Source organism: Trichosurus vulpecula, chromosome 2 (genome assembly GCF_011100635.1).
Source record: "Trichosurus vulpecula isolate mTriVul1 chromosome 2, mTriVul1.pri, whole genome shotgun sequence".
Classification (NCBI taxonomy): Eukaryota; Metazoa; Chordata; class Mammalia; order Diprotodontia; family Phalangeridae; genus Trichosurus; species Trichosurus vulpecula.
Window position 1 is genome coordinate 385100181 of NC_050574.1, and position 22821 is coordinate 385123001.

A 22821-nucleotide genomic window follows, 5' to 3' on the forward strand; every position below is an offset into this window, starting at 1 on the left:
TTAGTCATTAGCAGTATCTCAACATACAACAGTGTACTCACAAGTCCTCAATACCTTGTTGCGTTGTTTTCCTTTCTCCCTTTTCTTGCTGGGGTTTTTGCTGGACCTGTCTCAAGTGACTGGTACATACTTGCAAATTCCAAGGATATTAGAAAAGCCTTGGAATAAAACTGAAAAAGTTAAACCTTTTCTTTATGGTTTCCCTGTGTTCTTAGCCGTTATGTTCCTCCTTGTTTTTACTGAATGGTTTTATCACCCCTTTGTCTCAAGGTGATGCAATTGATTATCAGAAGCAGTTGAAGCAGATGCTTAAGGATTTAGCTAAAGAAAAAGATAAAACTGAAAAAGAATTGCCCAAAATGAGCCAGGTAATCGATTTATTATTCAAATGTACATACTAAGATTCTACATTCCTCTGTATGTTTAGAACTGTCATTTAGTTTGACATTTATAGCGCTTAGTCCTCAGATGACAGCCAAGACTAGTGCTACAAATCTTTCTAGCTTGGTAGGATATATTCCCCACTCGTACTTCTTCTGGCCTAGGCCCAAGAACCCAGGGTCACTTTCAACTTTCAAGCATATAGTGTGAAGACCACAAATTACAATTTTATCTTAAGTAACCTGCACTGAAATTACTTCTTATGGCCTAGTAGGTCCCATTGGGATTGCTTAAGGCATTCCAGTAAGGTAAACCACAAAATGGTCCTACCAGGCTAGGAAAGGTTTGGAATACAAGGCCCTAGGTTGACAGAATGCTGTTAATGTCCTGTAAGAAGTAAAATACAGTTTCAGAGAACTGAGATTGGAACAAAAGTGCTTTTAGGAGAGGGAGATACTACTTATTTGGAAGTCATGGTGAAATGTTTGAGCAATTTTATTTTAGCAATAAGGGTAGCAAGAGATTGTGGTATAAAAAGCTGGCACACTGTTATGTGCCAATTACTGCTTTCCAAACCAAATAAACCTCAATATATCAGCTTCCATCTATCTATCCATCCAAGGCTGAAGGCTGCTTCAGTTTTCAAAAGGAACTGAGAATTAATTTACTAAGAATTAATCATAGGCTTCAACATCTAAGTACAAATTCCAATTAGAACACATCTTTTAGGAGCAGAGTTCATGGTACAGTAAAAAATGTTAAAAGTAACTGTGCATGGTGTGTTTGAAAAGTGACTCATCTTGATGAGCCTGTTGACTGAATCAAGCTAGCTAAGTCCAAAGAAGTCTTTTTTCTGACAGCTCAATTTTTTTTAAAGGGTAGGTAGGTCTTCTAAAATTCAAAAATTAAAGGTCTGTTCAATGCTGGACTGTCTTAAAACAGCTGTTAAGACTCTTGACTTTCAAACTCAATACGGTAGTCTTATATCTTATGTGGAACATGACCACATAAAGTTGTATACCTAATTCTCAGTCTGAATTTGCCACTGATTGATTTCACCAGGCTGATATTCCATTCCTTCCTTTTAGAAGTATAATAGCCACTAACAAGACTCTTTACTGGAAAATGTGCTAATTACTTGCTTTCTTTTATTCTTTTCAGAGAGAATTTATCCAGTTCTGTAAAACTTTATATAGTATGTTTCATGAAGATCCAGAGGAAAATGATCTCTATCAAGCTATAGCCACAGTAACTACTTTGTTACTGCAGATTGGAGAAGTGGGGCAGAGAAGCAGCAGCTCAGGCAGCTGCTCTGACGAGTATATGGAAGATGTACAGACAGATGCATCTGCTTCCACCTCTGACCAGGACTCAGTTTTTGCTGACATGGGGAAGATGCCACAGAAATACTCCCAAGCGTTATCTATGACAGAAGGGGATTGGACTGTCTCCCTTGAGCACATTTTAGCATCACTTTTGACTGAACAGTCACTAGTAAACTTCTTTGAAAAGCCACTAGACATAAAATCCAAACTTGAAAATGCCAAGATCAATCAGTATAGTCTCAAAACCAATGAAATGAGCCGCCAGTCTGAGTAACGGACATCACAGCACACTGTAGCACAGCACCACCGTTCTGCTGAGTACACTGGAGGATGCTATACCAAAGCACATGTTGCAAACGAGGCTGCTTCTCCATTTCTTAGCGTACTATTTAGAATAGTGAGCTCTGTCCAAATGTTTTACAAACTTGAGGGATTATAGAGGTATCTCGATAAGACAGCAACCAAATGAAACTGGAGACAAAGAAATATTAAGCTTTGGACAGAAGTCATTTATTCCTTTCTTTATCAAATCTCTAACCAATACTAGCTAAGGACCCTGAAGCAGACAGAGCAGAGCAGGCTATGCTCGTGGCTATTCCCGATTTGTCTCCCAATGTTTAAGCTACAATTTCGTTTCAAAGTTTGCTGCTGCTTACCTCTTGTATGGAGGGATACCCGTATTTTAGAGCACTTCCCCCACCAATGAATGTAAAAGATGTTACTTGGTGAGATTTGGGGTGTTTGTGGGGTGGGGGGGAGAATTAATTCACGTCCAGGTTTAAGAGCTAGTATTTGCAATTGGCTTTTTCTTTTTTGCACTAATCCTGAAAACCTGTTTCAATGCTGGTAATTGAAACTGTTTTAATATTTTTGGTTGTATTCAATTTGTATGTCTTGCAAAAAAAAAAAGTGTACAAACCATGCTTTTGATGTTGTTGGTCCCCAAAAGCAGTTTTTAATAATATTCTTTTGTATTGACTTGCTGGTTTTCTTTAAGTTACTTCAACGCTTTTCATAGCCATGTCCCTTTCTATTAGGCACACATACAAACTTAGAATTTGGGCAAAACATTACCAGAATTTTGGGAACTAAAAGACCTTGGCTAAAACTTGGTCCAGCCTACTACTCATTGTATAAGCTGATCACATTTGAAACACACCTCCTTTAAGGTATACTCTAAACATACCGTATTTCATCTCCATTATGAGGTAGATAAAGAACCCCAACCTTTCAATGCAATGGAATTTTACATATCATTTTTATGATTAGGTACAGAGGTTATATCAAGTTCTCTCTTGGTTGTGAAATGGGAAAAGACAGTCGTCCCTATTACTTGATGAGGAACCATTAACACTACTTACTTTTGGATTTTACAAAAAGTAGTTCGTCATAAACCAAATGCTGGCAGATGTCCACTACAGACAGACGCCCAAATAAATCATTAACAATCCTTCATCAAAATGCACACACCTGAACCCCAACAACCCATATTCTCTGCTCCCCTGCAGTCATGCTCTGTGACCAAGCAGAAACCTGCACTCAAAGTGTATAGGTAGAGTGGGTTGCAAGTCTTGGTGCAGCTTCTAGGATCAAGGGTAAACATGGATCTTGACCCCTCTGGGCTTCCCCATACTGGGGGTCCAGAGTCTACAGTAAGAGAAATCATTTCAAGTTACTGCTCCCAACATTCCTACTTGGCTATAAATCCTATTCTATCACCCATTAAAACTAAAGAATCACAAGCAAGGAACTTACACAGTCAAAACAGGCTACTAGTTGACATTTTATAACTTTATTTAAACGAAGTTCAATTTAGTTTTCATCCACATTGACTGTCTGTAAGCCTGCAAAGCAACAAAAAAATACACCCGAGTGAATTTCAATTTCAACATAAGTGTTTTTCACAATCAGACACAATCAGAACAAAAGTCAAAATTAAGTCTCCCGAAGTCGAGCTCACAGGAGTTGTATAACTTACTTTTGAAAGTGGTGACAGGTACATAAGTAACCAAGGTATACAGCTTGTTAGGTGAATCTTCATCCTCATTGCGTTTCCTGGACAAACGCACTCGGATACGGTATGGGACATTCCTGGATAAGAAAAGGTTTCAGCAAGTGTTTTGCCAAAGTAAAAGCATCCCTCACATGAAAAACAAAGGCTCCAGGGTTGCATACAACCACTTAATGTAATATAAATAAAACTTAAACTAACCCCTTCCTTGTGACACATTGCTTTCCTGTGTTACAACTGTCTACCCCTTATGTTTGGACCAGCTCTGTTCAGAACAGTTTTGGAAAGGTGGATTTTGGGGGGGAACAAGGTGGGTAAAATACATGTGTTGGTTTAGTTAGAAGCCAATAAATACTCTTACTTTTGGTTTGGGATTCACAGTTCAGCTATCTTTACTAACAATGACCTAAGCCCAAAGAAGAGAAAGAGCTAACACTAGCATACAGTACTCTCTATTTTTGGAAACATTGTTCACTGTCAATAACTTAAGCAGAGATCTCTAAACAAGACTAAATGAAGTGGTCAACTCATTGTAACAGACAATTAAGCACCTTATTCCTTTGGCCCAAACAGCTTTGTTGAGTCTGGTGTCAATGCGTACATCTGGAGTTCCCATTTCTTTCATGGCAAATTTGCGAATTTCCTTCAGAGCCCGGGGAGCTCGCTTTTTGAAGCCTCTAAAATTCAAAGGAAAAAAATTTAACGCAAACTTACTAAAAATGTTAGATGAACTGTCTAACTACTTCACAGCAAAACAAATCTAAAACTAAAACCCCACCTTCTGCAGTACCACCCCATCTATTCTGTACACATCTTAGATGTATCTCTTTATTCACATCTCCTCCATCAGAATGTATATTTAGGGCAGAGGCAAGTTTTTGCCTCTCTTCATGTGCCCAGCCCATACTCGGTAACATATAATGCCTGTTGACTAAACAAAACCTAGCCATGGCTACACTGTACGTGATGAGATAATATAGAACATTCACAAAGATACATAATGGCAGACTTTTCCCCCTAAGTTAACTCTAGGATCTAGAACTTTTTCAATAAATGACTAGCACCTGGTCACACACCTAGAATGTGCCAGAAGCAGGACTCAACCGAGGTCTCTGGGACTCCAGTGCCTCCAGCCAGCTACTTAGTAGACAATCAAGTGATAAAGGATTTGATAGAGGGACTGTCTTCTCTATTTTATAAAGAGGGTAGGATGCACCCAAAGAAACTAAAGTAGTGATTAAGTGACTAGTGACACTTAGCAAGTAATGGGGTCTGGACTGGAATCCATGGTTTCGGCCCCAACCAGGCTTTTTCCCACCATGATTCTCATGATAAGAAACTTACACTTCTGAAAAGGTAACAAGCAGCATGAATCTATGTCCAAGCACAGATTTACTTTAGAAACTGAAGGCAAATTCCATAAATCATCTGTAACACAGCTTGCCAGTTTGGCTGCTTTGGGAAGTAGGTAGGGTTATATTCAAAATAGTCAAAAGACTGCATCCATATGTGCCATAAATAGTAACTTAAAATGTTTGGTGGAAACCATTCTTTAGAATGAGCATAGGTAATACCTTTGGGTATTATCATCAACTAATGAAGTACTTACAACAGAAGGTGTGGCCCCTGCCCTTAAGGAACTTCCAGCCCACTTGAAAAGAAAAACACTCTTATTTACCTGGTGCTTCTCTCGCAACTACATTCTGAATGAAGTTGGACTTCCTATCACTGTATTATTTTAATTTAGAGATGAAGCTCATGAGAGATCTTAAATCTAAGGCTGAACCTTAGAGACTATCTAATGCAACACTCTCATTCCACATGAGGCAACTAAGACCCAGGGAGGTCATTTGCCCAAAGAAGCAGAGAGAGGATTTGAACCCAAGACCTTTCAAAGCCTGTGTTCCAACTGCAGCACAGTCTCTCAATCAGAGTTCAAGTCTAACTCAACCACTTAATACTTATGTAACTTTAGGCAGGATATACAACCCTAGAGTTCCAGGTTCTTAGTCTGTAAAATAAAGATATTTTCATTATTCTACTTCATAGGGTTGAGGGGCTCAAAAGTCCAGGTCTTCTAAACAGTCTTCCCTTGAGAGCACCTCGTTCACTTACAGTGAGTTGTCTTTTCAATCTAAGCCAAAACTTTTCCAAAGCTTGGAACCAGAAATGAATCCACGCAACAAACTAGTCCAAAAATACAAAATTACTCCATACAATCAATCAACGCTTTATAAGATGGAACTTTACCAAAACCTTTCTTTAGACCCACAGCTGCCTCTGTCCAAAAATTATGTAAACAACATAAACAAGCTCAACAAAAGACATAAACACAAATGTTACCAGACTAGCCACTTAGGAAAAACCTTCCCCCACTGGACCATAAAGCAGAAGAAAACTACTTGGAGTACAAATTTGGTGTACTTCCCAGAATGAGTAAGACAAATTAAAGAATTCCACATGCTCCTCTGTATATTGCTCAGTTCTACTAAATAGGTAAACATACTAAAGTGCAAAGTCTTACAGAACCCAGCTTTGTCTTCTGATGGACCTGACTTCCATGTCTTCCTATGGTTTCAAGCACTACTTGATTCAAATAAACAGCACTGCCCAACAATAATCCTTAAGCTGCACCAGAATTTTAATTAATATTTGATTAATATATTTAATTAAATATTTCCTAAAATAACCCAGCAGCTATTCTTCATGCCATTCCACCAACCTAACTCTTGGGCTTCATGTCAGAACTCAAGCATCCGTGCCTTGTCCCTGCTGCCAGATGAACAAGGCAAACTCATCAATACTCCTAGCAGCAGACTAGCTATGTTCACCTACTTCCCTACAAAAAGACATGCCACTCAACTTAAGTAAAGCTTCCCTCAGACCTGCAATTACTCAACATAAGCTAAAAACATTCCCCCCCACGAGCAAATCAAAAAGTATTTCTTTTACACCTTTGATACTTTAATATGCACAAAACAAAATCATCTATTCGACTCTGAATCCTTACTTCCAACTTGCATTTTTAGGAGAACAAATTCAGTATTTTAATTTCCAAGCCGTCCTCGTAAAACTTTTACAATTACCTATTCCTCGGAAATACAAGGATCAAAAAAAGAGGAAGCAAGCTCATTTCCAACAATCTCCATCCCGTGCGCCCAAACCCAAATCCTGCAGATGGTGACCCCCTCCCCCCCCCAAGGTTCACACTTACACTCCATGAATCCTCTTGTGAATGTTGATGGTATACTCCCTGGTCACCACCTCGTTGATGGCGGAACGTCCCTTTTTTTTCTCTCCACCTTTCTTCGCGGGAGCCATCTACACGGACCGCAAAGATATAGAATCTACAGAGACGGCTAATGACAAACGGGCGCCACCCCCCCCACCCTCCAGGGCCCACCCTAGCCCCTTCCACCATTCAGCATGCTCCCCACTTCCGAGAGGGACCCGACCCGGCCACCCCAGTTCACAGGCCCCTTCCAAGATCTCTCTCCCGCCGGCTCGAGAAACTTGCAGGCCTCAGTCTCCACCCGTGCGGGCCCCAAAGCCTCAGTTTCTCCCACAACTCCCTGCGGCTGCAGGAGCCCCCTCTCCCGCCTCCCTTTCTGCCCGGGCCCCAGCAGTGAGGTTTTCGCCCGCCCTCTGGGCCCAGGCCCCGAGAGCCTGGAGCTGAGCTGAGCTTCTTGGCGGGCCCTGTGCCGCGGATCCCCGCTTCGGGGGAAAAAGGAGCCTCGGACTAGGCAGGAAGGGAGCCCGCTGTCCAGGTGAGCGCGACCCCCGGGAAGGATGGAGCCGGATTCCGAGGGGTTAGGACTCCAGGAACACACACTCACCCTGCCGGGGACCAGGTCGGAAAGGAAGGGCGCAGAGAATTGTGGGAGAACCTAATACCCAGGCCCCGGTACTGCTTCCGGGTCGCGCGTGCGCAGAAGCGGCAGGCGACGGCGTGAGAATCCTAGGAGGGAGGAGGGGGAAGGAGGCGGTGTGTCTGCCGGCTCTGCGTCACACGTCACACGGTGGGGGCGGAGCAGAAAGAACCACACTCCCCTCCCAATACCTGCCTCTCTTCTAAAGTTTCTTTTACGTTACACCCCTTAAACTAAACTGATCCTACACAAGGGGCCAGTCTTCACGAATAGAAAAAGCCTGTCACCAAGGATTGGTTCTCGGTTGTTTTTGTTACCCAACTCGCCATTTCATCTCCCATCTCCGCGCCTTTGCACGGTCCCCCATGCTGAGAATGCGCTCCTTTCCTTCCACCTCTAGAATTCCTAGCTTCCATAAATGCTTAGCTCAGAAATCTTTACCTGATTTCATATTAGTTTACCTGTTTACATAATTGTTCATCCTCTATTTAGCTTGTGATTTTCCTTTTAAAAAAAGTGATTTTTCCCGAAACCCAAATCCAACCATGTCACCCCTCATTCAACAAACTCCACCGTCTTTCTATCATGCCCGGGATCAATATTTTATATTCTGGCATTAAAAACACCACCCCCATCTCCTAGCATTCCTACAGATATTCTCTGACCCTGGTGCACCGGCCTCTTTGCTGTTCCTCAAGGAACACAGTCCATCTTCCAACCTGGGCATTTTCACTGGCTGTCCGCCACACCTGGGGCGCTCTTCCTCCTTATCTCCAACTTCTGGGCTCCCCGGCTTCCTTCACGTCCCAGCTAAAATCCAGTTTTCTCCAGGGATCCTTTCCTGAACACTCTTAATTCCAGTGCCTTCCCTCTGTTGATTGTTTCAAATTTATTCTGCATGTAGCTTGTTTATACAATTGTTTACATGCCTTCCTCATTAGACTGTGATCTCCTTGGGAGCAGGAACCGTCTTTTACCTTTCTTTGTATCTTGAGCACTTAGCCCAGTGCCTAACACACGGTTTACTGACTATAATAATAAATATTTACTGACTAAATGACTAATCTCTGTGTCAGCCTCACTACTAGACCTTGAAGACGTGGACTCATGTACTGCATCTTATCTAAACTTTATAAGGCCCCCAGTGCCAAGCATAGTGGTTTGAGATGCTTAAGCCATGTTTATTGAATAAATGAGAAACTAGTATTTACACAGAAACAAGGCATGGAATTCCCTCCCTGTGCCTCCCCACTAACAATAATGGTGCTTTCACTACTTTCACACATGGTTGTTATGTTGCCTCGGCCCCTTTTCCGTACAATGGTCGATAATAATACTTGCAGAGTTAGGGGGAAAGTCTTCCTCTTTTTTCCCATTTAAGAGTTTTAAAAATATTGCAAAAGATTGGTGCTACAAATATAAGCAAAACGTGGTTCTTGACCTTAAAGATTTTATAGTCTAATAAAGGAGATAAGGCACTTACATGCAGAACTGAATATGATAGATGCTTAAGAGAAGCAAGGATGATTCTTATTCCTCACGTTTCTATAGCACTCTCACGTCCAATCAGTAGCCTGGTTCTGGTCCTTCCATATTCTCCACAACCTCTTTCTCCACCAGGTGGAGTTCCAGGAAGGCTTCCCTGGGAAAGTGGTACCAGAGCTGAGACCAGAATAGAATTTACCGTCAGTGCGGTAGCCGACCTTGATGCCGTGTTCATCCTCATTGAAAGCATTTGAGAGCATGGCTGAAAACATCATGCTAAAAAGCACGGAAGCATGCACACAGCCTTGTTTCACTCCACTGGTGACTGGGAAGGCATGAGAGTATTGTCCACTATCTAGAACCCAGGCAAGCCCGCTGTCATGAAATTGACGTACAATGCTGACAAACTTCTCCGTACAACCAAATTTTGACATAATTTTCTGTAAGCCCTGAAGACTAACAGTATCAAAGGCCTTGGTCAGATCTACAAACGTTGTATACAGACCGCTGTTCTGCTCCTGGCACTTCTTCTGGAGTCGTCCAGCAGCAAACACCCTATCGACTATTCCTCAGCCCTTTCTGAAGCCAGACTGGCTCTCAGGTAGACAACCATCTTCCAGGTGAATACAGGAGGCACTATATAAATGCCTGTTGTTCAGCAGTGTCCAACTCTATGTGTTTTCTTCTTCAGTATATCCTCATTTTACAAATAAGGAACCGAGGCAAATAAAGGTTCAGTAATTTGCCCAGGGTCACACAGCTAGTAAATGTCTGAGGCTGGATTTGAACTCAGATCTTCCTAACTCCAGGCACTGTGCTCTATCCACTGTACCACCTACCTGCCCATATAAATCCTAGCCATCATCAATCAATCCTCCTCCTCCTCTTCCTCTTCCTCCTCAGCCCACCTTGAGGGCAGGTACTATTTTGTTGCCTTATTCAAGTTCCTATGCACTTAATAAATATTTGTTGAATTAAATTAAAACCAATTACTGGACTACAAAATCCATGATATTATCAAAAGATGTATTATAGAGTGCTCAGCAAACTTCAAAACACAATAAATGTCAATTATTTATTATGAATGCAGAAATTGTATCTCACCTGAATTTCTCTCTCTGTTTCTCTCTGCCTCTCTGTCTCTGTCTGTCTCTGTCTCTCTCTCTCTCTGTCTCAGCCCAGCACAGAATTTTGAACGCAGTAGATACCATAATTTTTTCGGGGAGCGGGGAAAGGAGGTGAAGTGAGAGGGGAAAGCCAGACTTCTGATTTAATTGATGTTGGAAACTCCTAGTGAGGGATTTTCTCTACCGATACAGGCAAGCACCTTATACAATTTAAAGTTTAGTTGGGGCACTGAGCGTTTAAGTAACTTACCCAAGGTTACTCAGTATGTCAGAGATCAGAATTTGAACCCAAGACCTCTGACTCTGTGAGGCTAACTCTTTTTCCCAGCCACCACGCCACCTTGCTTCTTTTGTTTGCTGTTAATTTTAGAAGTCTGGCTGGTGTGTGCAGGCTAGATTGGAATAAAAAGAGACTGGAGTTGTCAGAAAGGCTACCATGGGAGTGATTCCACAAGGAGAAGTTGCAGGGCCAGATTGGGGGTAGGTACAGAACAGAAGGGCAGACACATTTGAAGGAATGAACAGCTAAATTTGACAATGGCCTGAACATGTGGGAATGAGAGAGAATAGTGAATCTAAAATGCCTAAATTTTCCAGCCTGTGTGCTTGAGAGAAGGGTGGTGTTACTGAAAGGAAAATTGAGCAGGGGAGCTGATATGGGGGAGGGGGAAGGATGAGGGGAGATGATGAGTTTAGATCGGAATATAATGAGTTTGAAGTAATCTGCTAAGACATATAGTAGTAAGACACGACCTTTTTAAGAGTGGAAAGAGAACTGTGAATATCAACAAGCTAGGCACAAATACTAAAGAGAGAGAATAAACTTTTCTTGAGTCTTGTTCTGGGAAAAAAAAAACTGTTTTGCATGCACCAGAAGGCTATATATTTCAGCTCCCTGTTTAATGAACCATGTTAGGCTGATGAAAGCCTACTTTCATCATCATGCCCATATGCAGAGGGAGGAATAAACATCACGCACGTCTGTCCAAAAAAGTCACCTGCTCTGTCTATACCCAAGATCTGGTCTATTTCTATAGATCTGTCTTTTTCGTGCTGTTGTCTGAATCTAAAGCCTTCAGTTAAGCCTGCACAGACAAAACAAAGCAAAAGAGGACAATGGAGGCAGTTTTGGAATAATTCAGGCCAACTCCCCTTTTGCCAGATAATCATGGCAAAAGAGCATTAAAAAAACTGATGGCCAGATGATTGCAATAGTCCTTCATTTTGCATGTTTAAACAGGCCTTTCAATTATCTTTCACTTAATGAACTGCAGTTGTCATTGGTGATAAAGAAGAGTAGATTTTATATCTAAACCCTCTGAAATCCAGTACGTTCCAGAGCTCATACTCTCTTCACACCCAGTGAGCCGAGCCAAAGGGACAGGTCATAGTTTTTCCCCAGGGAAAAAAATAGATCATGCAATAAAGCAGTATTTTAACAAGCAAAATGTCAATTAATCATAAGGCGTAGAGCTGAAATCTCTTGCTAAGTAAGTATATGGGTTTAAAGAATGAACAAAGGAATCACTAATATGTTTTCCAAATTTCTCCAGATTCTGAGTATTTGAAAAGCGGTATTCTGGGAAAAGACAATTCGATAGCATGGTATGCCCTTCCCTAACACTTTTATGTCTTCTAGGTACAAAGAACTAGAAGTTAAACTAGGTTACATCTCCATTAATTAGCTTTTCCTTCCAAGAAGTGGAGGTTTTGAAAATTGCTGATTAAATAAAGCAGATTTCTCAGAGACCCTGATGATTGACATTTTGAACTTACTGAAGACTAATGTTTTAGGTGGCGATTACTCCATTCTTTACTTTAGAGTAGAATTTTCCTTAAGGTGTTTTTTTAATGGTGAGATATTCTAATGTATCTGATGTATTTTAAATGTTCTGATTGACACGAAAGATACTTTTCAGAAACACACCCGCGTTTTAAGTGGTGTTTTGCATTTTTTTTCTGTGTTCTCACATATTCCACCTTAGGTTCATAGCTCTGTAAGGACAGGACTGACAGCCATTTGACAAATGCTGAAGCTAAGGCAGATGGGGGTTATACCATCTTCCCAACAATTACATTACTTGGTGAAAGAGCCAGAGTTAGAACCCGGGACTCCTGTTGGAAGAAAGGAAACAAGTATTTAGTTAAGCACCTACAGTGTAGTCAGACACTGAGCTAAGTGCTTTATAAATATTAAGCTCATTTGATTCTCACAGGAATCCTGAAAGAGAAGGTGCTATTAATATCCCCGTTTTACAGATGAGGAAACTGAGGTAGACAGGTAACTTGCCCAGGGTCACATGTCTGAGGCTGGATTTGAACTCAGGCCTTCCTGATGGAAGGCCCAGCCCTCTATCCACTGTGCCACCTATCTGTACATCATGTTGAGGGAACCCAGGAGGTCTGATCCTGTTATTTCCAGGTTGCTAATTCAGGTAGATTCAACTCATTTGTGTTTTGAGGAGGATTCTGAATAGAGGGGCATTTCTGTGGGTTATTTATTTAAGTGTGATAGGCCAGTATTTTTCTAGAGAAAAGATTCATGGATTTTGTTGCTACCTTTCTGGGGAATTACTTTCACCTGATTTCTTTTTAATTTGAACTAGAATGGCTTCTCAGATAAGAAATCCATGAGGGCAGGCTAACATGTTCTTGGCATCTCATTCAAACCAGCATTTACATCCACAGCTTTGCTCCTGAATTCAAACATGGAGACATTTACTGTTAAACCCAGCCTCAGGTTTCTTTCAGGGCTCTCTGAACAAGCCATCTATTGTGCGTAGTTCAAGCTCACAGCCACAGGATACTCTCAATTCCGTGGTCAATCCGAAGGCAAATACTTCAGTCTGTGCAGTGCTTGTCATCACATGATGCCACAGAATCAGAGCTAGAGGTTTAGAGTGGAAGGGGCCATCAAATCCAACCTATTTTACAAGTAAGGACAGGAGCGTAAGTGAAGGAACTAGTTCAGGGGAGAACAGGGAATGTTTGAGCTGGGATCTGATCTCAGTATCTTCCATGGTGCGGTAGACAAGGGCTGGCCAGGAAGACCGATATTTAATTCCCGCTTCTGGGACATATCGACTGTGTGACCCTGGGCAAATCCTTCAACCTCTTGCTGTGCTCTAGGAAACTTTCTAAGTTGGAGAAAAGGTAGCAACCTGCACTCCCTCAGCTGGGAGCTCTCTACAACAACAAAATCACAGGTGCAGTCCTTAGACCTGCCTTTCCTGATTCGAAGTCTAGGTACTCTGCCACACTTCCTCCTAATGTCAGAACTAGAACATACCTCTGATGCCATTGAGCCCAACTTCTTTAAATCACCAATAGGAAAACTGAGGGCCACGGTGATGAGGTAACTTACCTAAGGTCTTACAGAGAGTTAGTGAGAGAGAGAACTAGGATTTGAATCCCAGTCAGCTGACTTTTAAGGTTTTAGGAAGCTCTCTTTACAGAGGATGCTTCTTTGCTCTTTTTCTTCAGTAGTAGTTATATTGAGTGATAGGAGCTAGCCCTATGATTTCATTCCTAAAGTGTAGAAGGGAACCTTTGCTAAAACTTAATTAGAATAACCTACAATCCTGAGAGGTAAATGACTTACCCAAGGTCACACAGCTAATATGTGTGAGGCAGGACATGAACCACCTTTCTTTCCACCTTTGCAGTCAGCTCTCTATCCATTATGGCACACTGTCTCCCAGTTTTATTTTATTGAATATAAATGCATGCCGAAGTAAAGACAAATACATGTTTACTCATAAATACACATACGGATATGTCCATATACGTATATGTATATATAAATATACCAAGAGACAGAAATTGCCTCCATAGGAAATTGTACAAATTTGTTAATTTATTACAAAATGTCCACTCACAGAAAAGCACAAGAAAACTTTTATACTTGTGAAATGAACTGGTGTTTCAGATACAAAATAATTTACACATAATTCCATACAATTTTATTTTTTATAGAAATAGGTCATTATTACAACAGCTGTACAATACACTATGCTTTATAATTACATAAAATCTTTTCTTTAGAAACATCTCAACATAACAAAACATACAAAAAAAGCAAAAAGTGCATTTTTTAAAGGAAAATTCAATCCTAGGTATTTATCATGAAAGATATGTAATAAGATGCAGCATCCCCATTCAATGGGCCAAAACACAGTGCATTTTCCTCAGTGACCTGTAGCCCCAAACAGAGGTGATTGGCTGTTTGGGAGGCAGAAATGTATCCTCCTTGTGTTCTTAAATGTCTCAACAGAATTCCAGAACATCAGCTGCATGATTGTGCTTACAGTTTGAGAGTCCTCCTTTGTAGTTGTAATTAATAAAGTAAACAGGTATAGTCCAGTGTTATTTTCTTAAGAAAGAAACCAAACCGAAAACATCCACCAGAACAGGAAGAGTTAAAGGGTCTGTTCTGTTAGTTTTAGATTGGAGAGTATGACCAGCTCTGCCTGATGTTTTTGTAGTTGTGGTCACGACATGAAGTAAATAGACTTTTATTTTTTTTTTAAATTTTATACAGAAAGTGCCTAAGTTATTTCTTCTGTGCAGTTGTGCAAAAAAAATATTAACAATAATAAAAATAATCTCTTGTTCTTTCTCTCTTCAACAGATCTTTGACCCAGTGCTTTTCAAATGCAAAGGAAAGAAGATTGAAAGAATAAAGGCCAAATATTTCATATAGACAGTCCACAGTCAGCTGGAGTAACACGGATGTGCTCACGAGGATGTAGCAAAAAGTGCTTTCTCCGAGTGTTTACCCAGTAAGAATGGGGTTCACACAGAATACTGTTCATTTCCAGTCTGAGTGGTCATGTATGGCTGTAGAGTACATCAGAGATCCACTGAGCCAGGGGGAACCAAGGACAACCAGATCTTCATAATTTTCTAACCACTGCAACCTGCGCTCTGAGATTTGTTATGATCTAGGAGTTCTGAAATGTATTCTGCAGTGTGCAAAAGCCAAAATCCTTTCCTCCCCTGCCCCATCCCTCTCTTGTCCATTGGTTAAAGCTGATTGTGTATTGACATTCGGTTGGCATCCTATCGTGGAGGCTGCTGGAGGCTTGAGGACTCTGACAGACTGCTGGGCCTTCGGGATGGATGTGGCGGTGGAGGTGGTGGTGGCTGTGGGGGTGTGGGGTGATATCCCATGGTCCCTTGTTGTTGTGAGTAAGTGGGCAGAAGCAGAGAGTCTTGCTGTTCATTGTGCAAAGAGGTTGGTGTCTGTACCTAGCAAGGAAACAAACAAACTTGATTTATGATAGTTGTACTTTGATCACTCAGCTAGAGAGTCAGTGCTACCTTCAGAGGGAAGGGATGCAGATAACATCCCGAGATGGGTAATCCACATTGTCTCACTTATTGTGAGTGGAAGCCATCCCGATGGTGCTCAGAGAGACCCTGGGGGCAGATGGTATAAGATCTTGCCTCTCTTTTCCAACAATGCTAGTTAATAGTGCTTCTGACCTGACTCAGTGAGCAGAAGGAATTCCAGGCAAGAGAGAACTATGCCACAACAGAGGAATAAGGGGCACGAAACACACCCTTCTCTTACTAGATTGTGAGCTACTTGGAGGTAGAGTCTGTGGCTTATTTCATTTTCATATCCCCAGTGCCTGTCACAGTTAATTGCACATAATACTTAATAATTTTGAGTTGAATTGTGTTTGTTCTTTGTTGTTTTTCCATAGTTTTTTTTAATAAGGTAATTTCCTTTATTACTACGGCTTTACCTACTCCAATAAAGCATTCAAGAAATCCTCCCAAATACTGAACCTGTTCAGGGACTGTCTTTAGCACAGACATCTCTGTACCTGGACCCTAGAATGACCTTTAAACAAGTAGTTCTTAACCATGTATGTCATGAGTATGTCATGGACTCCTTTGGCATTCTGGTGAACCCTATGGACCCCTTCTTAGAATGATGTTTTGAAATGCATAAAATGAAGTATGTAGCATTACAAAAGAACGCTAAATTATAGTTATCAAAATATTAGAAAAAATGCCAAGTGCAGATCCCAGGTTAAGAACTGGTGCTCAAACCAAGAGTTGAAACGGGCTTTGTCAATGCTTATTTCTTCTTGGTGTGGTCCATCCCTACAGAAGTCTCTTGTCTCTCATCTCTCTGCCTATCTCCTACCTGCAGATAGTGAGGCGGCTGCTGGGGCTGCAGAGGCTGCAAGGGGGATGGCTGTGTGGTAGAGAAGCCAGGGTGCAACACAGCTTGTCCCATCAGCAGAATAGGGGTCGAGGTGCTGCTGCTGGAGGTTTGCACTTCCAGACTGGGAAATCCAGATGGGCTCTGAGGATATCTGTTTGGTTCAGAGGAAAAAAAAGCAATAGCTTTCAGAATGAGATATTCCAAGTTGACAGCAAGATGTGGAGAGAAGACCAGAACAACACTGGGAGGGTCTCAAAAAGTTCTAGGAATTTGAAAAGGCTGTAAGTTTTTTTTTTTCCTAGAGAAGAAATTCATCTCAAGATCATCTTCACTGAGTTTTCTCTGAAGCCCTCCCTATGTGTATGTATTTCACAAGTGGCCCTAACAGGCTCCAGATGCTGGACTAGGAATTTGGAGGAGCCAGGTTCTGGATGACTGAGAAGACTCTGGCACTTAGATACCAAGTTATTGTCCGGTAGAAATTCAGCAGGGAGAGGCAAGAAAAACAATCGAGAGCATCAGAATCCTATCGGCTACAAAAAAACAACATAAAAAGACAAATCGGAAACAGGCAGTGTTGCACAATGGACAGAATTTGGAGTCAAGCCAGCTCCAGGTTCAAATCCATTTCTGACACTAGCTGTGTGAGATCATGAGCAAGCCATTTAATCACTCAGTTTCCTCATCTATAAATTGGGGGTAATAATACCTGTAAGACTTATCTCACAAATGTGTGAGGAGGAAATGAAATAAATAAAGATAGGAACGTCTGTTACTGTTATTTTAAAAAATTAGCCAACATTTACCTAGTGCTTCCTGTGTTCCCAGTACCGTGCTAAGTACTTTATAATTATTAGCTTGTTTGATCCTTTCCAACAATCCTAGCAGAAAGGTGTTATTATCAGTCCCATTTTACAGATGAGGAAACTGAGACAGAAAGAGGTTACCTGACTTGCCCATGTTAGTAAGTATTTGAGGGTTAATTGGAACTCAGGTCTTCCTGGCTGGACACCCATTCCAATGTGTCACCTAGTAAGTCCTTTAAAAAAAGTCAGATTTCATAGAATAAAGAATTTCTCTACCCACTGACTTGACGTTAAGCCTCACCAGAAAGAAACATAGCCAGCGGGTAGATGAAGCTGTGGACAGAGTAAAGGACTTGGAATAAGAAACACCTAAGGTCAAATCCTGCCTCAGACCGTTATTTAACTGTGTGATCTGGGCAAGTCTCAGCCTCAGCTTCCCCATCTATGAAATGGCGATTAAAAATAGCATCTACCTCACAGGGTTAGTGAGATAAAGTGCTTTGTTTAAAGAGCTATATAAGTGGGAGCCATTGTTACCATCATACCCAGAAAGAGCTTGTCTCCAATTATTTGGACCACTTAGGCAAGACAGGATAAAAACTCAACTTAACTAGAAACACTGGCTGAATCTTTGGGGAGAGGGAGTTTAAAAGGAAGGCCGCTGTGTGTCTAAGCACACTTGAAGAAATTGGGCGACAGGGGTTGGATGTTATTGGAGACTGTTATGAAATGGGTCATTCTTTACATACCCTGGAAAGGAACCAAGAATGGATTTTCTGAAGGATTGCAAGGTGGCAGGAGAGGGCCAATGGAATTGCTCCAAAGGGAAGTTTAATGTTGGAAAAAACAGAAGCCTGAGATCCAGGATGCCTGTGGAGCGTTCAACGGAGGCTGTCTCCAAGGCAGAGCTTCTGTGTGGTTCTTTGTTGAGTGGTAGCCTCCTTATGAAAATTTAGCCAGAGTTTTATGGGAAGGACTTCATCTGCCAGGTATTTCTATTTTATTCTCACTTCCAAGGCATGGAGATATTTTACTTTTCTATTAGCTTTTCACATACTCAACTTCATATTTCCAGTAATACTGACCCTGTTAATTAGTGAATAGTGAATGGTGCTCTTAAACACAATTCTTTCTGATACTCAGGCCTAATGGTATAGGCAAAGGGGTGGGGGTGGGGGAAGAATATTTTTGTGGATGGAAAGTGGAAATAAATTTTACAGGTTTTTTTAAATATACCTACTGGTACATCACCAGTGCCACAGGCTGGTAGTTAGAGGTACTGTCAGTGGGGCTTTTTGGCTGTGGGACTTTTTTGGGGGGGGGTGGGGGATGACCAGATTTGTGATTTCATGGGTGTCCTATATTGAGCTCCCAGTGAAAAAATCCCCTCTACCAAAGCAGAGCAACAACTCTTCCTTAAAGTCTTAAAGAACTTCCTTGAGGCATTGACAGGTCAACCTCTGGTATGTGAGAGAAGGTCGACTCTAGAGGCAACTCTCTATTATTCCTGGATGCTTCTCGACATCAAAGTTAGAAACTGTAAAAAGGGTCCTGCAGGGTGACTGTGACTGGACTTTATGCCCTGAGGGTGGAGGCTTCTCAGACTTCAGAAGGAGTCTAAGTCACATGATGTGGAGTCAGCACACATTTTATTAATTTAAGTAACTGGGGATAAAGGGAACATATTGTTATGGAAGGAGCCTTTTAAAAAAGGCTCAAGAAAATCTAAATACAGAATCAAAACAATTATTTCTGATTCGAGTAGGAGGAAAATCATATTATGATTCCAATCCAGTTTTCTACTCTCCCTCTATTCTCCCACCTCCCTCCCTCCTCTACCCCTCAGCCACCTACTTTACTGGTCGTCCAGTGCCGCCAGGGTCTGAGCACCTCCTTGCATCACACGACCCGGGCATCATTGGCTGGATTGGTTGGCTAAGCAGCAGTCTTTTTGAGGAGAGAGAGAATAACGTTCATCATCCTCTCTGTAATGTCTGGCCAACTATAGTGTTTACTGATCCTCGCTATGTTTGCCCTTCATTCAAATGCCTGTTTCAACTTAAATTTACTTTTCTTGGTCTCCTACTTAGGAAGCACCTGGCAGAGCTGTTCTGTCCACTGGGCTTTTGTACTTCCTGTGTCATACAGCTCAGAAACTACTTCTTTGCTTCATAAGAATGTCTGGATTTCTCATACCTGCCTCCATCTTCTACAGTGGAAAAGAAATCTAAGAGACCACTTTAAGACAGATTATCAATTACTTTTCAAAGAAAGGCATTAATTCCGGATGACTGAAGATGAAGCACACTATTCACTTCCTGTCAGAGATATGTAGAAAGAGACACACACATTTTTTGGACATGGCCAATGTAGGGATTTGTTGTGCTTGATTTTATATGTATATGTACATATACATACACATATACACACATGCATACATGCATAAACATATATATATACATGTACATATATGTATATATATATATATGTGTGTGTGCGCATATATATATATATTTTTTTTTTCTTTTGTCCTCCCACCCCCAACCCAATGTGGGCAGATGGAAGGGAGAGAAAATACTTAATTGAAAAATAATTTAATTTAAAAAATGAGCAAACAAAACCAAAGAAAGGCATTGTTCATACCTGAGTTGCCTATCGTGGCTGAAGTCCGGGCTGGGGTGACACTGTCCAGTGTCCTGGGTGATAGAACCAGGCGTGGTCAGGCTCAGTGCTTGCGGTAGTAGAGCCGTGCTGCTGAACTGGGAGGTTAAGCTGCTCACGGAGTGGCCATTTCCCTGCATGACTTGTGTGCTTCTCATTGGCTTTTGACCCTGAAGCATGATTTTAAGGAGGAAGCCATGTCTCAATAAAAGAAGTCTGAAAGGTACTTTTCATCCTGCTCTGTTTCTGCCAGGTCTCTTGTCTGCCTGTTTTGCCATCATTCAGGAGTGAGGTGAGACTAGGCTCTCTCTAAAGGAGAAGCCCAACCCGTGGTTTGGACGATGCCTTTGTAAGAGGAGCAGGGATCTGAGAAAGACAGGTTTGGCAGATAATCCTCAGAGCAGAGGCAGTGTCAGGAAAAGGGACTATGAGGAGAGCTGACCTACACCAATCCATGTCTTAGATCCAGATGTTTATACAAGGGGACCTGAATCTCTGGGATCCAGAATCTCAGGGGAGACGGGCCTTAGGGTTCATCTAGTCCAACCAGTACCTGAACAAGAATGCCTCTTATAAACATACGCAACAAGGGGTCATCCAGTCTTTGTTTGAAGGCCTCCAATAAGAGGGAACTCGGAACTCACAACCATCTGAGGTCGTACATTCCACTGTCACTTTCAGGTAGCCCTAATTGTTAGAAACTTTTCCCTTATATCAAACCTAAATTTGACTCTGCAAATTTAGAAGGATGCTCTTCTCTCTCCTTTTTAGCCATCTCAATTTAGGAACAAGGCTGAAAAGCTTGGTTCTAGGATACCTTTCAAAGCAAATCAGGAAAAAAGGGAGGGAGGGGGGGAAGAAGTTATTAACATATGGGGACCAAATGAACCTTGGAACTTACTATTTTTTAAAAATGAGAACTTATTGGAAAAAAAAATCATTTCTTTTGAGACAGTTTCAAATTACCTTCTACTCCCCAGCTTTGCCCATTCCCCCACCAATAACAAGTCATGCCTTCACTCATTGGTATCTCTCTGTCACTGTTGGGATAATGGAATCTGGAAGAAAAGCAGTTACCTGGCTTGCTATCACACTGGATTCCCGTAGCAGCTGCTGGTTTGCTATTTGGGAAGTTGCAATTTGCCCTGGAAGTTGAGGACTAGGAACAAGCTGTGTCTGGGAAACAACCCCTGACCTCGGCTGTAGCTGCTGCTGAGACTCTGGCCGCTGTACGCTGCTAAAACTTAGGGATACAGCTGACTGCTGTAAAAACATCTGGAAAGAGAAAACCACCAAGAAACCGTATCTTAACCAGGCCTGCTAGATGGTAAACCCTTTGAGAACAGGGCCCATACCTCAATCTTTGAATCTCCTCCAGTACCTAACACATAAGAGATTTTAAAACTTTAATTGAAAATCGAATCCTCTCTGCTTTATAGTTCTAATCCATGCTAAGCCACCAATGTCCCACTTCACCAAGAACATCCCAAGAACAGTCTATATTTTGAAACAGATAAGTAGTGTCGATGGGGATGGGATCTGAATCCCCAGAAGGAAAAGATCGAGTCTTTGGACTTTCCCATGTGGCTCAGGTCGCTGGCATTCACCTGGGGCAATGACCCTTCCCAGTTAATTAAGTGCCCTTTCTTTGTCTGCACCTGGCCTTATCCTAGACTGCCACTCCCTTAATTACATCTAGACCCCTTCTCTGTTTCTACAGTCTTCTGTATAAAAGATCCATCTTGCCTCCATGAAAAGTGTCTAGCCAATGCTGAGATTCCTTAAGAGTCTGGCCAATATGGTGGATTTTAATAAACCTTGTTTTTCTTGGCTGAAAGAAGGCTTGGGTCGAACTCATTCAGGCAGAGCCCACATATTGCTATTTTGGGGCCCAAGTACCCCCTAAACCTCAACAGTATGGCATAGCTACTGTCATATTGGGAGTGAGGAAGACCTGGGTTTGAATTCTGCTTGCTAGCTGTTCGATACTTAACAATGTGTCTCAGCTTCAGTTTTTCATCTATTAATGGGTGTGATAAGAGCATTTAGTTCACTGGGTTATTATGAGAATCAAATGAGATAACATACATAAAGTACTCTGCACACCTTAAAGCACTGTATGAATGCTAGCTATTGATTAATAGAATGTCCACAATCTGCGAAGACCTAAATTTGCCCTTCAACTTGTTTTTATAACTCATCTAGGAAGAATGCATTGGCTTCTAAGTTTCTTGTTAGATCAAATAATAATATTATTATCATCACCATACCTGGGGAAAAATCTACCACTTAGTAAAAGAAATAAACGAAGTCCCCAAATGACCTTATGGAATAGCCAGAAAGAACCTGGGGATGTTTTGAGCTGCTCCCTCCTTCCTTTCCTTTTCTTCCCTCCCTCCTTTCCTTCCTTCCTTCCTTCCTTCCTTCCTTCCTTCCTTCCTTCCTTCCTTCCTTCCTTCCTTCCTTCCTTCCTTCCTTCCTTCCTTCCTTCTTTCCTTCCCTCTGTGTGAGGTAAATAAAATGTGAAGACTTCACAGAGAAAATATGTATATCTATATCTATATCTATATATCTATATCTATGCTAAGAAATGTTTACAAATCAAGGAACAGGGAAATAGGGAAGTGAAACAAAATTCTGAGGCCATAAGAGTCTGATGGCTCAGCCTCTGGGAAAGTTTACCCTGAAACTTTTTGTTCTTTCTTCCGGTTCTGGTTTAAAGATTTGCTCAGCAAGGATAGGGTCACTGTGACCTGCTTTCCTTTACTGTAAAAGCACTGTAAAAGAATGGAGAGGCTCTCCCCCTCCCCTTATCCTATTGTCCGTCTTTAGATTTATAGATATCACCTCAGTTGTAATCATTAACTAAGGGAACAGGAATTGGAGTTTCTGTGACTCAATTTCCTGGTTCTTTGTCTAGTTTTCGTGTTCAGATTGTAAGCCCGCCTCCCAGCCAATGGTAAGAAAGGTCTGAG

At 41.6% G+C, this 22821-nt stretch overlaps 3 protein-coding genes across 6 annotated transcripts in view; 1 reads left to right on the top strand and 2 right to left on the bottom strand.

Annotated features, from left to right (window-relative positions):
* Positions 1–2684, top strand: part of TBC1D8 (TBC1 domain family member 8) — a 130381-nt gene extending 127697 nt beyond the window's left edge. For both annotated transcript variants that reach the window (XM_036742558.1, XM_036742557.1), the window contains exons 19-20: positions 271–368; positions 1543–2684. In XM_036742558.1, the coding sequence (XP_036598453.1) occupies positions 271–368; positions 1543–1980 (536 nt within the window). In that variant the 3' untranslated portion in view covers positions 1981–2684. The remainder of the gene's footprint in view (positions 1–270; positions 369–1542) is intronic.
* A 792-nt stretch (positions 2685–3476) lies between these two features.
* RPL31 (ribosomal protein L31) lies at positions 3477–7632 on the bottom strand. The gene is made up of 5 exons (XM_036742559.1): positions 7554–7632; positions 6932–7038; positions 4269–4394; positions 3685–3797; positions 3477–3550 (listed from the first exon to the last, which is right to left on the bottom strand). Exons 2-5 carry the CDS (start codon positions 7036–7038, stop codon positions 3519–3521), a joined length of 378 nt encoding a protein of 125 aa, XP_036598454.1. The 5' UTR covers positions 7554–7632; the 3' UTR covers positions 3477–3518.
* Positions 7633–14137: 6505 nt separating this feature from the next.
* NPAS2 (neuronal PAS domain protein 2) overlaps positions 14138–22821 on the bottom strand; it is a 252074-nt gene continuing 243390 nt past the window's right edge. For all 3 annotated transcript variants that reach the window (XM_036745177.1, XM_036745179.1, XM_036745178.1), the window contains 5 exons: positions 20924–21121; positions 19829–20016; positions 19040–19132; positions 16359–16530; positions 14138–15448 (listed from right to left, as the gene is read on the bottom strand). In XM_036745177.1, coding sequence (XP_036601072.1) covers positions 15260–15448; positions 16359–16530; positions 19040–19132; positions 19829–20016; positions 20924–21121 — 840 coding nt within the window. In that variant the 3' untranslated portion in view covers positions 14138–15259. The remainder of the gene's footprint in view (positions 15449–16358; positions 16531–19039; positions 19133–19828; positions 20017–20923; positions 21122–22821) is intronic.

Excerpts from the sequence above, each read along its gene's own strand:
- RPL31 (XM_036742559.1), bottom strand. The coding sequence starts at position 7,038 with ATGGCTCCCGCGAAGAAAGGTGGAGAGAAAAAAAAGGGACGTTCCGCC. Across the intron at positions 4,395-6,931 it reads CACAAGAGGATTCATGGAGT|AGGCTTCAAAAAGCGAGCTC; the intron begins GTAAGTGTGAAC and ends TTTGAATTTTAG. Across the intron at positions 3,798-4,268 it reads GTTTGGGCCAAAGGAATAAG|GAATGTCCCATACCGTATCC; the intron begins GTGCTTAATTGT and ends TTTCTTATCCAG.